General features: G+C 34.2%; 1 protein-coding gene across 1 annotated transcript in view; it reads left to right on the top strand.

The window, feature by feature from the left end:
- CYLD (CYLD lysine 63 deubiquitinase) overlaps positions 1-16,404 on the top strand; it is a 68,620-nt gene that overhangs the window by 27,519 nt on the left and 24,697 nt on the right. The window contains exons 7-11 of the mRNA XM_020985169.2: positions 509-625; positions 2,486-2,865; positions 9,002-9,167; positions 10,262-10,403; positions 12,790-12,912. Of these exons, the coding sequence (XP_020840828.1) occupies positions 509-625; positions 2,486-2,865; positions 9,002-9,167; positions 10,262-10,403; positions 12,790-12,912 (928 nt within the window). The remainder of the gene's footprint in view (positions 1-508; positions 626-2,485; positions 2,866-9,001; positions 9,168-10,261; positions 10,404-12,789; positions 12,913-16,404) is intronic.

Genomic DNA, 16,404 nt, shown 5'->3' with positions numbered 1-16,404 from the left:
GAATAATATTGTGCTACTTTTCATTCAGTGCATGAAGAAACTAAGAAAGGAATTTTGTAACCTGTAGTTTCAAAGGCTGATTTTTAAAAAATTAAATGAAGTCAGTTACTGAATCTTTTCTTTGTTTTAATGCACTCATAATGGTGAAATAGGTTGTAGAAAAACTGAGAAGCATAGTTTTTATGTAAATAAGGAACTGTTTTAAAATAAAATTCTTATAGACCTAGTTTTTTCACCTGATATTAGGAAATTAGATTACAAAATAATACTGACCAGGTTTTTCTTAATTCCCTTCTCCCATATTGACACTTGAGCGTATGAATCTTTTTGGCATTACCAAAATGGTAACAAAGTTTTAAAATTGAAAACAACAGAATAATGTTGTGTTTGTGTATCTATTGATTGTGTAATTGGTTGTTGACTCTGTGTGCATGTAGATCTACATAGCTTTTTTTCTTTCTTTCACCAAATCTTGGAGTTTTAAAAAGGAACTTCTCTTGATCCATAGGATCTACCTCAGACCCTGGAAATAGAAGCAGATCTGAATTATTTTACACCTTAAATGGTGGTTCTGTTTATTCTCAACCACAAACCAAATCAAAAAATACATGGTACATTGATGAAGGTAATTTGGAATTTTTTAAAGTTTTTTTTTCTTCTTCTAGTAATCCTATCCATCTTTTAGCTCATTAGGGTGGAAAATAGAGTGACATTTTTTCCCCTCGTTTTTTTCAATTTATGTAGTTTTTCATAAACAAAATGACTAGACCACAATGAACACTGTATTAATATTTATAAAATGAAAATACTGGCTTAGATTTGGATTACTTTTGAATTTAATTAAGGCAGTATTTCAAAGTATTCAATAGTAATTTTGTTTTCCTTCTTTTTTGGTTTATTTATTCGGGAAGAGAAAAATCTGAAAAAGTAAGAAATACACACATGTACACACATTTCAGCTGAAGACAAACTTTGATTATTGAAATAAGAATAAAAAATGCAGTAGAATCTTGCATTATCATCTAAGCTAAATCACATTCTCTCTAAATTGGTATTATATATGAGACTGATATTTCATGATTAGCCCGTAAGGTGAGTGTGTTAGTCCAATTGGTATTTAGATAATCACAAACAACTGATCCCATTATTATTTTGATCTTATTGTTCCTGAAATAACTTAGTTTTCTGGTCTCGTTTATCATTCTGAAATATAGGGGATTTATGTCAACACTTCAGAGAAGTCATCCCCTCCCTTCTCTATAGGCATTAAATTTCATGTCTGCTACCTACCTGCCATAATTGAATCCGTAGTTTCAAGAGCACTGCTCTTCTCTTCTGTAGGACATTTCATGGACAGAAAGTCCCTTTGTTGGGAAGTTACAGCTATTATTATTGTTGTGTAGGGCTTTTTTTTTTTGACTTTGGATGTGCCTACCATTCTACCATATAATGAGTTTATTCATGAATCATGTAAATGGCATTACCTCAATTTTTAAGCACAGCAGCATTTCTGGAATATTGGACACTATGTGGTAAATAATTTATGATTGTCTTTCGGAGTTTGTGAAGAAAGAAAAGTTTGAAATATTTGTCCATATGTAATTCTGTTGAAAGTTCTAATCAGCATGGATTTCTTTCTCTTTTGGAAGATCATTCTGCATGTTTAAGTATTAGAAACCAAAACCATCCTATAAGACATTTGATAAATAGACCTTAGCTATTCTAATTTTGCTCCTTTTTAGCACTATATTTTGAATACTTTTGTAACAAGTCAATTACATTATTATATATCAATAATGTATGTGAACAAATTTGATTTTGATTTCATTTTCTCATCTCTTTTTCTCTTATAAGATTTGTTAATGCTTTTTCTATGTAATGATCTTTTCCAAGGGCAAGAAATTTTAATAAAGCAAAATGATTGTTCCGATAATTCAAGGGAGGTATATTCTTTTGTGATTTCCATGATTTTATCATGGATCCAGAGCAAAAAAAAATCCAAACAATTCTTTGTCTAGTGCTTGTTTATCTATGTTATACTAGAGCTAGTAAGTCTCCACTTTGTGGTAGGGTACTTTAACTTAGCCCAAACCATTTCTGTTAGAATTTGGTTAAATTAAATTCGTGAAAGGTAATTTCATTTTTAAGAGGATGAAGTTGAAGATGTGAAATCTCTCTCTCTGTCTCTCTTCACACACACACACACAACAATACACACACACACACACACAACACACACACACACACACACACCCCAAACCCAAACCAAACCAAACCAAAAAACCCCCCAAAAACCCTACTTAAATCTGTCTTTAAATGGAAAGGAGTCCTTTGAGTTTTGGTTGCAATATAATAGTATTATGGTAAATTATTTTGTGTATAGTGGATTCAACTATAGAGGCTATAAAATATATTTTTTAAAGATATAAGAAAAAATATAAAACTCGAGTTGATTTTCTAATTAAGAGTAACTTATTTTTTATAGTTGCTGAAGATCCTGCAAAATCCCTGACAGATATATCTCCAGATTTTGGACATTCTTCACCACCTCTGCAACCTCCTTCTATGAACTCTTCAACCAACGAGAACAGATTTCACTCTTTACCATTTAGTTTGACAAAGATGCCAAATACCAACGGAGGTATTGGGCATAGTCCTCTGTCTCTGTCTGTTCAGTCAGTGATGGGAGAGCTAAGCAACTCCCCTGTCCAGGAGAGTCCACCTTTGACTGTACCCTCAAGTAATTCACATGGTCTTGAAGTAGGCTCGTTGGCTGAAGTTAAAGATAATCCTCCTTTCTTTGGTGTAATCCGTTGGATTGGTCAGCCACCAGGACTAAATGAAGTATTAGCAGGACTGGAACTGGTAATATGATTTGACCCACAAAATTTCTTTATTCTTTTCTACATGGGGCTTTATATAGAATTTCTTGTTTGTTAAAATGGGCAAATACTACCTATAACCATCAAAATGATGTGTGTGTGTGTGTGTGTGTGTGTGTGTGTGTGGTGTGTGTGTCATTTAAAGCAGTTTTTTTTTCTATTCTTACATTGGCTTCTTCTGCCCAATATATTTCTGATTTAATTCTCTTTTTTGTTACTTTGTATGTGCTCAGGGAATGTAAATTAATTTTAGTGTTGAACTAGGCAGTTACAGTTAGGAAAGTAAATATGTTACACACCATTCTCTTCCTTTCCTCGGCAACCCTTTTACCCCACCACATTCCCCAGAAATCCCCAGCCTAAATCACCCTATGATGCATTCTAACACCAAATGTAAAGCAAAAACAAAAACAAAAAAACTTTGGATTATTCACTGTTTTTTTTAATTTTCCAGTTGGACCAGGAGAATAGGATTAGTCAGTAAAACACAAGTCCCAATTTATAGGATTCTTGAATAAGAAATATTTTATAGTATAATAAAAGATAGCTACAGAACTCAGAGTAAGGTAAAAGTTGTTACAGTTTGCTTTTTCAAACAGAATAGTTACATGTCAGCATGCCCTTTGGGAAATAGTTTTCCTAAAAATCATTTAGTTCTTTTTTGACCACTCCCTTTAAAGCTGCTCCTTTCCATCTGATCAATACTACTCCAACTTCTAAAAGCTGAAGTAATAACAGAAGTTTCTTGTTTATCTTAGTCTGATTGTTACTTAAATTCTGCCGATGCGGATTAGTCAAGGAAGGGCCCTTTGCCCTCATCCAGTCACTGCCCTACTTAGTTCAAGGGAGAAGTCTTTCCTGGCCTGATCAGAGAGGAGAGCAAGACTTTTTTTGCAATTGATAGTTAAAGAAAGACTAATAGGGTTTCTCTTTCAAATGAAAGATAATTTTAAAATGCTTTCTTGATATTTCTAAAAGAGAGAGGAATGTGGTAGCTTTGTCTGCTTACATGTGTGAAGTCTACTTTAACATCTTTACATTTAGAGTGAGGTAAGTGTAAAAATAAGTTTTAACATATAGTCCATATGAATTCCTTTAATAAGAATATATTGATAATTTTAGTAAATTAACTCTTTCATGCCATTACAATATTAATTTATGCATTGAGACCTCTTATTTGTTAATAATTGTCTGTATAGGCAATTATTTGTTAACCTTGTTGCTTCTGCAGAATTCTGCTTCAGTGCCTCATTATGGCATAGAAGTGACCCTGGGTTTCTGGAGTTTGTGCCAGCAGAGCACAAGGTATGGGAGGGTCTACCATGCTTGAAATACTTACATTATAGTCTTGGGAACAGACTATATCTGCTTCCTGAGGACTAGCTATTAGCTAAGCACACAGAGGGTCATCACCCCTTAGACTGGCCACTTGGTGATAAATTATTTGGCCCACACATCCCACAAAATAAAGAAAATGTAAAATGGCTGTCACTCCTGTGTAACTCTCCTCCACTCTGTAAGGACGGTGGCATAATGGGAAAAACTGAGAATCACACAGTTTTAAATTTGTCTATTAATACTAAATTAGCTGCAGGTACTCCAAATGTTAGATCCTTGTCTCATGACCAACGAAGAAACTGGACAAACCTAATCATGTCAATCTTGACATTTTCACTGTAAATGAAATCAGAAGACAATGAAGTCACACATAAATGGAAGGATAGTTCTCAGTTTCTCCTAGGAAAGGTGAATAAGGAATTGATAGAGTTGGTTTTATATTGTATCTGAAGGTAACGAGACATCTTGGTTTCTCATATTGTAGTGCTTGTAATAAGCATATATGAAAAGATCATCATGAAAATAATTGCAGCTTATATAATGACATTTGTTAAAGATGATAGAAATTCTACAAAGAACTCTATGTCACCCTCTGAATTAAATGAACATATACTTTAATACTTATTAACTGCAGTGCAAGGGTAGGCTTAAGAGAGAGTGGTAAAAAATATTTTTTTGGTTCAAGAATAAAACAAAAAATGTAGATTATGTAGAAGCCCCAGATCTATATGTTATAAATACTTTCTTTGAGAATAGAGTCAGGAAATGCTAGATATGGCAAACATCAAATAACATCAAAAATGAAATTGTATTTTAATAACATGGAATAGATCATTATTGCTTGTTGGATTAGCAGCAGGAGTCATTTATAAATAAGCTATCCTTATACACTCAGACCACTAACTTGTTAAAGTAAGGAATAAAAATTGGAAGATATGTCACATAGTTGAGGGAACTCCACCTTGACCTATGTAAACAAATGACGCCAAAAAATGAGAAATGGATAGAAGTCAGATTTGTACATACTATCATCATTATTTAAGGAAGTTTAACCAATGTAAATCAGTCTCTACAATTAGAAGGCCAAAGCCGGGAAACCATATCAACATGCAAATACTCGAACTCCTTACTAAGCAGAAAGGTAGAGCAGTCAAAAGCAACAATGGCTTAGAATATAAATTTGTTGTAAAATCTTAAGGACGATGATAGAAGATTATGAACAGTATTGCTTTAAAAAACTGTGAGAAGCCGTGAACAAAAAACAAGTTTAAAGAAAACTTGGTGAGGCATTTATCTAAGCTAAAATCACCCTAAGGGTATTTAAGGATGAAACTAGAAGTTCAGTAAAGTGATGAAAAATAGAAAAAAATTTGTTAAGATTTCTGTAGTAAACTTTTTTCCTTATTAGTGACTATAGAGCCATCACATTATGACTCTTAACATCAGTTCTCAATATGCTGAAAAGTAAATAGAATAGAAATTCCCACTGCTTGTTGTTGATAAATAAAACAGAGTATTCAGTAGAAATGTTTTAAAGGGTCTTGTCCAACAAGGTATCTCATATGCATATATCAAAATTATGTGAGATTCCTTGAAATATGTATCAACAAAGATAACTTTATTCAATCCTCTAGTGATGCTTGCTAAAGGTGTTTGCCACAGTCATGGAGGATGCCCAGTGCAGAGTGCAAATGGAAGAGAGATACCCTATAGATGGTGAGATATTCCAAATGCTCCTGTTTGGGACAGTTTTATACTGATAGCATCAAACCTTGGAACATTACTGAGCCTTTTAGATGAAAATAATAATCAGCATAAAAGGATTCAGTCTAAATATCTTCACAGGAATAATCAAATGGATGAAGAATGTCTGTTGTCCAGACTGATATCCAGTTGGGTTCACCACATATCTGCTTGGTCCTTAGGTTGATATACCTTGGATAGAATTTGTGGCTAGACAGTGAGCTCAGCCCAGAATTGAGCAGAAGGATATTGGACTGGTTTGCTTTTGCTTTTAATGACCTCAGGTTTCTTCTTGAAACAGAAGTGCATCTTTTAATTTTTAAATCTTTTTTTATTGTCATTTTTTGTTTTTATATCACTTGTTTTTGAATTTTATGTTCCTTTCCTATTCATCAAGGCATTCCGCGTAACTCAGAATTTTGAAAAGAGGGGGAAAAACAGTTTAGTTAAATCAACCAATATATCAACCCATGGCTGATAGTATATGAAATATTCCATACTCTTAGGGAGTTGCATTTTTTCAATTCTTCTCCAGGGCCAAATTTGGTTGTAATTATACAACATTAAGTTTTTTTATTCTTTCTATTTATATTTTTGTAATCATTGTGCATATTGTTTTCTTGGTTCTTCGTACTTCACTGCATCACTTCGTATGTCTTCTCCTTGAATTCTCAATATTTGTTATTTCTTATGGAACAGTGATATTCTAAATAATTCCTTTACCAAAATTTTCTTAGTCATTCTTTAGTCACTGAATCAAACATCAGTGTTCTCCCAGTGACATTGAATAGCTGTGAGTCATCAAATACAAGTCTCCAAAGAATTAAAGTTACAGGCTATTCAAATGACAATGGAAAAGTGGAAGGTAGACGTGAATCCACCAGTAACCTCTAACTGGTGAAAAATTACGTGAGAAAGTCAGCAGAAAGAATGTTTTCAGAGAGATATATGACCAGAAAAAAGAGGTGGAGAGATTATAGGTTAAGAGCAAGGGAAAAACCAGTGAACACCCCAAAAGATCCTTTGGTACGTCAAGAGATCTAGATAAAGGCTCTCAACATGTTATATACATCATGTTATATACACTCCCTAAGGATGACTTACAAGAAGGCACAGACAAAAGTTATATAAAATGAGAAGGTGTGGGTAGGTTGCAATTTGATTTTTGCAGAATATTCATATTGAGATCTCAAATTCATTAAAGCATTGAAGTACAACCTAGTGAGTTCAAGTGAACTATTTTAACCTTTTTACCAAAGGCTGTTTTAATTCCTTTTAAACAGTAAGATCATGCTTATTGCATGTTCTAACTTTATGATTTTGGTAATAATTTGCCCATCTGGGATTCTACTTTTCATCTTTCCTTCAAATTTATTCTTTCTACTTTGATTGTTATGAGCAAAACAGTAAACATTGAGCCTAGCTCTTCAATTTATAGGTCAGAAAGAGGCTCCTTGCCACTCTTTAGAGGTATGCCCACTAAATGGTTTATTCAATGAGCAGGAAAATCTTTCCTCCATTTATTAATTTATTCATCCAATTAATAAATGTTATGCATCTACTCAGTTCAGAGCACTGTGCTGGGAGAGAGAAAGCTTAGGTAAGACATGACTCTTGTGCTCTAAGCTTGTATTGTAGCTGGATATAAGATAAACATATCTGTAATGTACAATAATATAAGTATGTTAGAGACTTAAAGTGATGCATAAGTTCCTGGGGGAAAATCTTTTTCCATAGTGATAATCAGAGACATGTAAGATATGTCAGGGCTAAAGGTTGAAATTTAGGAGATCCTTTCTCATAAAGGTGGTATCTGAAGCTGTGAAAATAAGTAAGATTGACAAGGGACAAAGTGTAGAGGGTGAGAAGAGGAGGGACCTAGAATAACCCAAATATAAGGGATCAGGAAGAAGGCAAATAGGAAGGAGGTGGGAGGATTGTTAGGCAGGAGAATATAGTGTCTCTAGAGCCAAGGAAGGAGGTTAGCAACATTGGGAACATGTCAGCAGTATCAAAGATTGCAGAGAATTCAAGGAACATGACCAAAATATTTGGGCATGGAGGTTAGGAATAATCACTGGTGACCTTTTCAGAGTTGCAGTAAAGCAATGAAAGTGGAAGCCCAGTTTGTAAGAGGTTGAACAGAAACTAGGAAATGAAGAAATGGAGACATTGGCTATAGGCATCTTTTAAAAGACACTTATTCATGACTGATAGGAGAGAGATGGCGTGATAGATGAGGTAGAAAGGTCAAGGGAAAGGTTGTTTTTGGTCTTATTTAAAGGATTGAGGAGACCTGGGCATATTTGTAGGCAGATGTGAAAGAATCAGTGGAGAGATTGAACATGCATGATAGAGATGATAACTGTCAATGCAAGGTCCTAAAAGAAGTGGGAGGGAGTAAGAAAGCCATAGGTAGAAAGACTTAACCTTAGGAGTACCTCTTCGGTGATGAAAGAGAGGAATCTTCTGGAAAGGGTGTTCTCTTGTGAATACAATAAAGCTCCCATCTCATCCCAATAATGGTATAGTTTCTACTATGCCTAATAATAATAATAATAATCCTAGGGAATAATTCTAGAGATATGCAGAAGGATTTTTCCTTTATTGTTGCATGCCTTAGAAGGGGGAGAATCTGAGAAGTATCACTCCTTTAAGGGCACATCTTTCCTTTTTCCTTTTTAATTCATTATTCATTGCTGTCAGTAATAGTTATCATTGTGTATTCAAAGAAATTAATGGCTTCAGTTTTTTTTCTTACTTAGGGTAGTGGTAGAAGAGATTCAGTAGCCTAGAGAAGATTCAAGCTTTTCTTTTAAAAATAAATACAGGAAATTATGGATCCATACTTGTCACTTTTAAAATAAAAGACCTTAGCCTCAGTAATGTCTTAAACTTCCAGAAATAATCATCCTAATGGAAATCTCAGTTTTACTCCCAATGAATCAAGGATGGGATAAATTTTTTAAAAATCAGTTCTTTAACTGTTACCCTTGTACATGCAGAATAATTCACCTCTAAAGCATATTTTATTTCAGGAAGATGAATGTGCAGGCTGTACAGATGGAACTTTCAGAGGTACGCGTTATTTCACCTGTGCCCTGAAGAAGGCGCTGTTTGTTAAACTCAAGAGCTGCAGGCCTGATTCTAGGTTTGCCTCACTTCAGCCAGTTCCCAACCAGATTGAACGGTGCAACTCTTTAGGTATTTGCAACTTTTTATTATTTATTTCCAGTTTGGAACAGATTCCATTTCCAATCTCAGGAATTTATACAGTAGTTAGAAATGAAAATATTGTAGCCAGTTTTGGTTAACATTAATATGCCTTTTCAATTAGTATTAACGACAACAGAATCCCTTCATTGGCTCATAGTGATTACATTTTTAGTTTATCCTAGATGAGAAATTAATTTTTCCAAGATTTTAACTATACATAGTGGCTGAGAACTTTTAAAAATCAAGAAGTTCTTTTTTTAAACCTTTACTGTTGTCTTTAGTCATTTAATTTTCAGTAATTTCAGAAGATTGAAATTAAAATTTAATCTTTTTTACACCTACTTCTTTGTCTAAATGAATTGCTTACTACAAAATAAGCACAAACTTTGAAATAAATTAGTCTTATACTAGAAAATTGTTTTTGATTTATTAGCATAAGGCATGTCTCTTCTCTGTTAAATGTTGCAGTTTCAGGAAATTATCCGTTGCTTAGATTTAACTAATAGATAACTTTAGTTCTTGCATAGATACTGAAAAATACTTCATTTTAAGAGTTGAGTGGGTGCAAGTAAAATGTTAGCAGTTTTTTGGGAATAAATGTTTGTGAAAAGCACTTTTTAAAAAGCATACAATAAATTCACCATGTTACTTTCAGAGGTGTCCTGCTTGTTCTTTTTCCTTCTCGGCTTCCTTCTGTTAGTTCCTTTGCATTAAGAACATGTTTTAGTGACAAAATGTGCTTTTAATTGCAAAAATTGAAACAACTCTTTCTGCTTTGGTCAACAAAATTTTACTTGGCCAACTTTTGCTGCGGCTATATATGATCTTAAAAGGTTATATATTAATTACTAATTAAAATTTGGGGTGGGTTGAGGGTAAAAAAAGGCAGGAATCAATTACAGCTTTTGTAAACTGAACTAAATAATGCAAGTAAAACTCATTTTTAACCTTGGGAATCTGGTTTCCATAGTAGCTATGTATCAGTGCATCAAAATGTAGTTAAGAAAAATGAAAGTGTGGGTAGAAACAAACAACCCAATTATTTTTTGAGAAATGCTTTCATGTTGACTTTTTCTTTTCAGCATTTGGAGGTTACTTAAGTGAAGTGGTGGAAGAGAATACTCCACCAAAAATGGAAAAAGAAGGTTTAGAAGTAATGATTGGAAAGAAGAAAGGTATCCAGGGACATTACAATTCTTGTTACTTAGACTCTACCTTATTCTGGTAAGTTTGAAATATAGTTGAGTGATGAAGGTGCTAGGTTAATGATAATATTAGAAGCAATTCACACTACACTAAGGGCAATACACATCAAACATCTAACTCCAAAGAACGAACAAGTACTGCCATCTCTGTATGCATCAAACAGTGGGGCTTGTAGCAGTCCATTTGTTGGTATGTAGTAGGTCTCTTTTATGGAGTAGAGTCACATCTAGAAATAAACCATTCAAAAGATTTTAGGGTGTAGGGTCAAATTCAGAAATCTGCCATTCAGAAGGTATACAATAGAACCACTGTGATATTTGTATGTGCAGCTTGTTCTACAGTGAATTGTGTTATTTCTTTGTTAACATGTGATGATTATCCCTTTTAATTAGTTGTCTCAAGAAGAGAGAACTATCATGGTATTTAGGATTGAAAGGAATGTTAGAGAACATATAGTCTAACATCATCATTTTACAGATGAGGAAGCAGAGAAGTTAAGTGATTTGCTCAAAATAGTAAATGACAGAGCCATGATTTGAACAAATCTAGAGTGGTTGTGGATTTGTCAGTCTTTGGCCTAGATTAGTACTTTTGTCAGAGATTTTCAGCCCCTTTTGGAATGATTAGACCTTGTGGTTCTCCTTGTAACTGTCATACCCAATTATCTTCTTGCCTTGTAGGCAGTTAAAAAAAAACACTTCAGTATTGTTAAGCCTTATCTTTCCCACTGGATTCTAAAAAATAATTTCCATCCCATTTTCATTTCTTCTTCCTTCCTATTTCTTAGCTGCTTTATCGTGGCAGGATTTCCTGGGGGATAAGAGGTATATTCAAATCTTCATAATCTAGCTACAGTTTACCTTACCAGCCATATTTAGACCTGTTCCTTTTTCACACTTTACATTCTAGGTAGTCTGGATTTCTTTCCAGCTGTTTTTCATATTTGTTCTGCAATTTTTTTACTTACGTGCATTTGCAAAGGCAGTTTTCCCTATACCTGGAATAAGTTTTCTCCACATCTCCATGTATTGAAATCCTGTTTCCTATATGAAGCCCCAGTGCAGGTACCATTTTTTCCATGAAGGCTTCCCTTAACCCTATAGTTGTATTTGATCTTTTCATTCTCAGATTTCTTACAGCATTTTGTCTGAGTCCTTGCATTTACCCCATTTTACATTACATTTTATTTGGGTATATGTTTTTATCTCCTTCCCCTGTTAGCTAGTAAGCTCATTATCTTCCTCCTAATCTTGACCATCTTCTATACCTTCCTGTTTCTGTTAAGTGCCACATCTTCCCAGTCACCTAGGTTTTTAACCCCGTAGTCTTCTTTGAGTCTTTCCTCCCTCAAACCTTCCCTATCCAATCAGTTTCTAAGTCTTGTTTAGTTTTACCTCCACAACATATCTTGCATATTTCTCCTCTCCATTTACATGATTACCACCCTAGTTCAGGCCCTTGTCAGCTCTTATGTAGAGCACTACAAAAGCTCCTCATTGGTTTCTCTGCTTCTAGTCTTCCCTTTTCTAATGTGTTTTCCACACAGATGCCAAAGTCATCTATTTGAGGTACAGGTCTGACCAAGGCCTTCAATGTGTAAGAGCCTCAAGGTATCCCTGTTGCCTCTAGGATAAGATTCAAACTATTCAGTTCAGCATTTATAAGACTTTATAATCTGTTTCTTGTCTTCCTTTATAGCCTTATTTCAAACTGCTGTCCTTTACCAAATCTGTCTAGTCTAAACTAGACTACCAGTTTCCCCCCATACTTAACAGTCCTCTTCCTGTTCATTCCCACCAGCCACCCTTCATGCCCAGAAGGTACTTCCACTGTGTCTCAACTACATCGCCAACACCCAGAATTATTGCTGTCCTTTAAGGATTGTTTCAGTGCCTTCTCCTCCATGAAGTTTTCTCTGATCTATCCAGTTGTTAGTGCTTTTTCCTTCCTCAGTTTACCTTTATCATACTTATTTGTATATATGTGTAAAGCATAAACCGTTCTCAGAGAGTTGGAACTATGTTGATTTTTGCTTTTGTATCAGTAGTGCCTTATGTAGTGAGTGGCACATAGTAGGGTTTTGTTGGATTGTTATTTGAATTGAGGGCATAGACAGTTTTATTTTTCAGCTTCATATCTCCATCTTCTAACACAGTGAGTGTTTTGCATAAAGTGGGTTCTCTATCTAAATTAAATTGAATGATAGATCTCCTAGGAGTTTCAGTTTTTCCATATTTGAAAACGTTAGCATTTAATAATGTTTTACTTTTCCCCTCTACTTTATATCCTGGTCCTCCAATTTTTATTTTTGCTTTAAGAATCAGTTTGTTAGTTCTTGTATTAAAACTTAATATTTCCACATGTTGAGAGTCCCCCAAAATGCATTTTTATGTTTGTTTTTCAGCTTATTTTCTTTTAGTTCTGTTTTGGACACTGTCTTACTTAGGCCAAAAGAAAAGAATGATGTAGAATATTATAGCGAAACTCAAGAGCTACTGAGGACAGAGATTGTAAATCCTCTTAGAATGTAAGTATACACAATATTATAGCTTAATATCCTGCCTTTGGTATAGATAATTTGGTTGCTAACTTTTGTATGGTAATTAACTACTCTGCCACATTATGTAATATAGAAGGGAAAATAATTAAATTTATCTTTTTTGCAGTGTACTCTAAAACTAACACACACACACGTGTGTGTGTACATATATATATGTATATATATGTATGTATGTATGTGTATATATATATATATATATATATATATGTATGTATGTATGTATGTATGTATGTATGCATTTTTTTAGGAGGGGGATATTGGGTCTTTCTTTCTCACCAGGTCTTGAAGTTTAGCTGCTCATCAGCAGCACAGAAACTTTGACCTGTTTCTTTTCTGACCTGGGCCCATTTGCTACCCCAGCTTAGGCAGCAGCTTGGTGGCCCTCTGCTCCTAGGGGCTCATCATATTGCTGTCAGACTTAGTGCAGATTCCTGTTCAGCTTTACCTGTGCTGCAGCTCACAACTCTCAAGCTTAGGCGATCCATCAGCCTTGGCCTTCCTAGCAGCAGGGATTACAGGAGTGTGCCACCATGCCTAGTCCTAATATGTACCTTTTTAAAAAATGTACTTTGATCATCCCATTATAACTTATCTTGGTGTTCTGATTTCTTAATTCCAATGAAGTTATTATGTAGTGTACCATGAAATGGTTTAAATAACCTTAATGGAACATATTGAGTTTTAGTGATTATGGTGGGTTAAAGAAAACCAAGATGGTTGGGATTCTCACTTTATCATTATATATGTACATTAATAGGAATAGTGTCTAAATGAAGTAGATAAATCAAATTGCATTTAAATTTATTGTACCTAATTACATAGACTCTATGTAATGAGTCTAAAGTAAAATTTAACAGATACTAACTCAATATATCAAACTTCATTGTGGATAATCCTTCCAATAATCCATACTGCAACTCAACCATGCCTGCTCAATCCATGCAACATTTGGTCCATGTCCTCACATAAGTTTGCCCAGTGTACTGAAGATCTTTCTCACATTGCCTTGATAACTTAATAAAAGGATTTATTCTGTGAAAAGTTTGGATTCCGTCAAAGGGCTGCACTTGAGACCCTAGAGGGCCACATGTGGCCTCGAGGCTGCAGGTTCCCCACCTTTGATAGAGTGTCCCAAAAACTTAGTGCAGTTACAAAAATTTAAAATTGCACTAAGATTTTTGGGACAACTTTTATGTGAAGAATTAGGACCACAATGGGGAAAATATTATGTATATAATAGCTATTTGTTAATTCTTATATTAGAAACAGATGTTTTTAAATTACAAGGTTCTTGCAAGGAATATATTTATTATAATATAAAAGTTTTATAGTTATAAAAGCGTTTCTATTTTCTAGAACATGAAATATAAACATGTTTTTCTTTGGTTTGTAGGAATTGTTTATATTGGCAGAAGTAAAAGGAGATACCCAATAAAAGTTTTGATGAGTGGGGAGATAGGTGGTATGTGAGAACATCTAAGTAGGACTTTGAACTTATGTATAAAACATTTTAAAAAGTTTTAATTTTCTTAAACTTTTTTTCAAATAAAGATCTGTTTCCTCTTACTGCCATTCCCTTTTCCCTCAACTGAGAAGATACCCCTGTTATGAACACACATAACCAATCATAAAAAATTTTTGCATTGGCCATGTCCAAAAAAATTATGTCTCAATCTATACTCTGAGTCCATCACCTCTCTTTGTATGGACATCCTATAAGACTCATCTGTGTGTACATATATACATATGTAGTATATCCATATGTGTATACATATATGTGTGTGTGTATATATGTATGTGTGTGTATATATATATATATATGTATATGCATGTATATGTATATGTATACATATATACATGGAGAATATACATGAATCTTCCTGATCTAAAGGGCCATCTTTTTTTTAACAACAGCAGTCTTCCACGGATATTGTATGGCTGTGTGTCATGTATCCAAAGAATTGAAGGTGAAGATCTGCTCTGAGGGAAATGGAGAGGCAGGTTGTGGGCATGAACTTGCTGCAATATATTATAAGCAAGGATTTATATATATTATAAACAAGGAATTATGGCAGGAAAAATGATTTAGAGAAAGTCAATGAAATGTATGTTTGAAACAGAAGAATTGGTCATGTGACAACAGTGAGGAATTACTGATGAATAGCCACAATGTTATGCTGGCATTTTCACAAAGTCAGGGTGATGTGAGAAAGATCTTCAGTACATTGGGCAAACTCATGTGAGGATATGGATCAAATGTGGCATGGATTGAGCAGGCATGGTTGAGTTGCAGTGTGGATTATTGGAGGGATTATCCACAGTGAAGTTGGATATATTGAGTTAGTATCAGTTAAATTTTACTTTTGACTCATATTGAGTTTGTCAACTAGAACTCCCATAAACTTCTTTGTGATGTATTCTTTCAATTTTGTACTTGCACACTTAATTAATTGAGTCTAAATATGGGCTCATTCAAGCCTGTGTTTTTCTTTTTAAATTTTAATTCTTTTATCTACAACATTAAATATTTTCACTATCCTTTTTTTAAAGCAAATTAGATAAATATTCCTTTTATATTTAAAACATCAACATAAATTTCAATAGGAATAGTGCCAAGTACAACGTCGTTCAGCAAGCCATTAGAGACATCCATGGGATTATAGATCCTTTAATCAATATTTCTTGAATACAGGTGCTCTTCCGACTACATATCAGCCTAACTGTATATAGCTAGTCTTCCTTTCTTCATACCATAAGGAATGATGCCATGGAAGTAATTTATTAACTACTCAGTGGTATGAAGATATATAGGGACTTCAGCATTTCCTTAATCTCTCACTAGATCTCTCTCACATACTCTCCCTTATTTTTTTCTAGCCTGTGGACTTCCATAGAGGTGTATATACCTCTTCTTGAAATACCTTCATCCTACACCTCCCTTCACCACCCATACCTAACGTTGAATACATTTCTCTTTAACTTCTGTATTCTAGTCATGAATCTCAGGCCACCAAGTATCATGATACCTATCAATCATTTTATTCTCAGTGTTGGAATTTGAAGTTGCTTATTACTTTTATTTTGTTTGTTAGTACAGTCATCCCTCGACATTTGTGGGTTTCACATTAAGGTTTTGGTTATTTGTGGTTTGGCTATCAATAATTAAATGGGAATTTTTGGAGATTTGCAGTGTACTGTGGAAAATTGCAGGTGGTACACATATGTAAAGAAAACTAAAAAAATATATTTAGTAAATCATAAATGGGTAGTGAGGTGCCATAGTGGTTAGAGTACTGGGCCTAGAGTTGGGAAGACTTGATTTCAAATGTGGCCTCAGACACTGCCTGGTTGTGTGACCCTGGGAAAGTCACTTAGCCTGTTTGCCTTAGTTTCCTCATCTGTCAAATGTGCTGGAGAAGGAAATGACAAACCACTCCAGTATCTTTGCCAAGAAAATCC

The sequence above is a fragment of the Phascolarctos cinereus genome, unplaced genomic scaffold (genome assembly GCF_003287225.1).
Source record: "Phascolarctos cinereus isolate Bilbo 61053 unplaced genomic scaffold, phaCin_HiC Scaffold_2;HRSCAF=192, whole genome shotgun sequence".
NCBI lineage: Eukaryota > Metazoa > Chordata > Mammalia > Diprotodontia > Phascolarctidae > Phascolarctos > Phascolarctos cinereus.
This window is presented reverse-complemented; position numbering and strand designations above follow the sequence as displayed.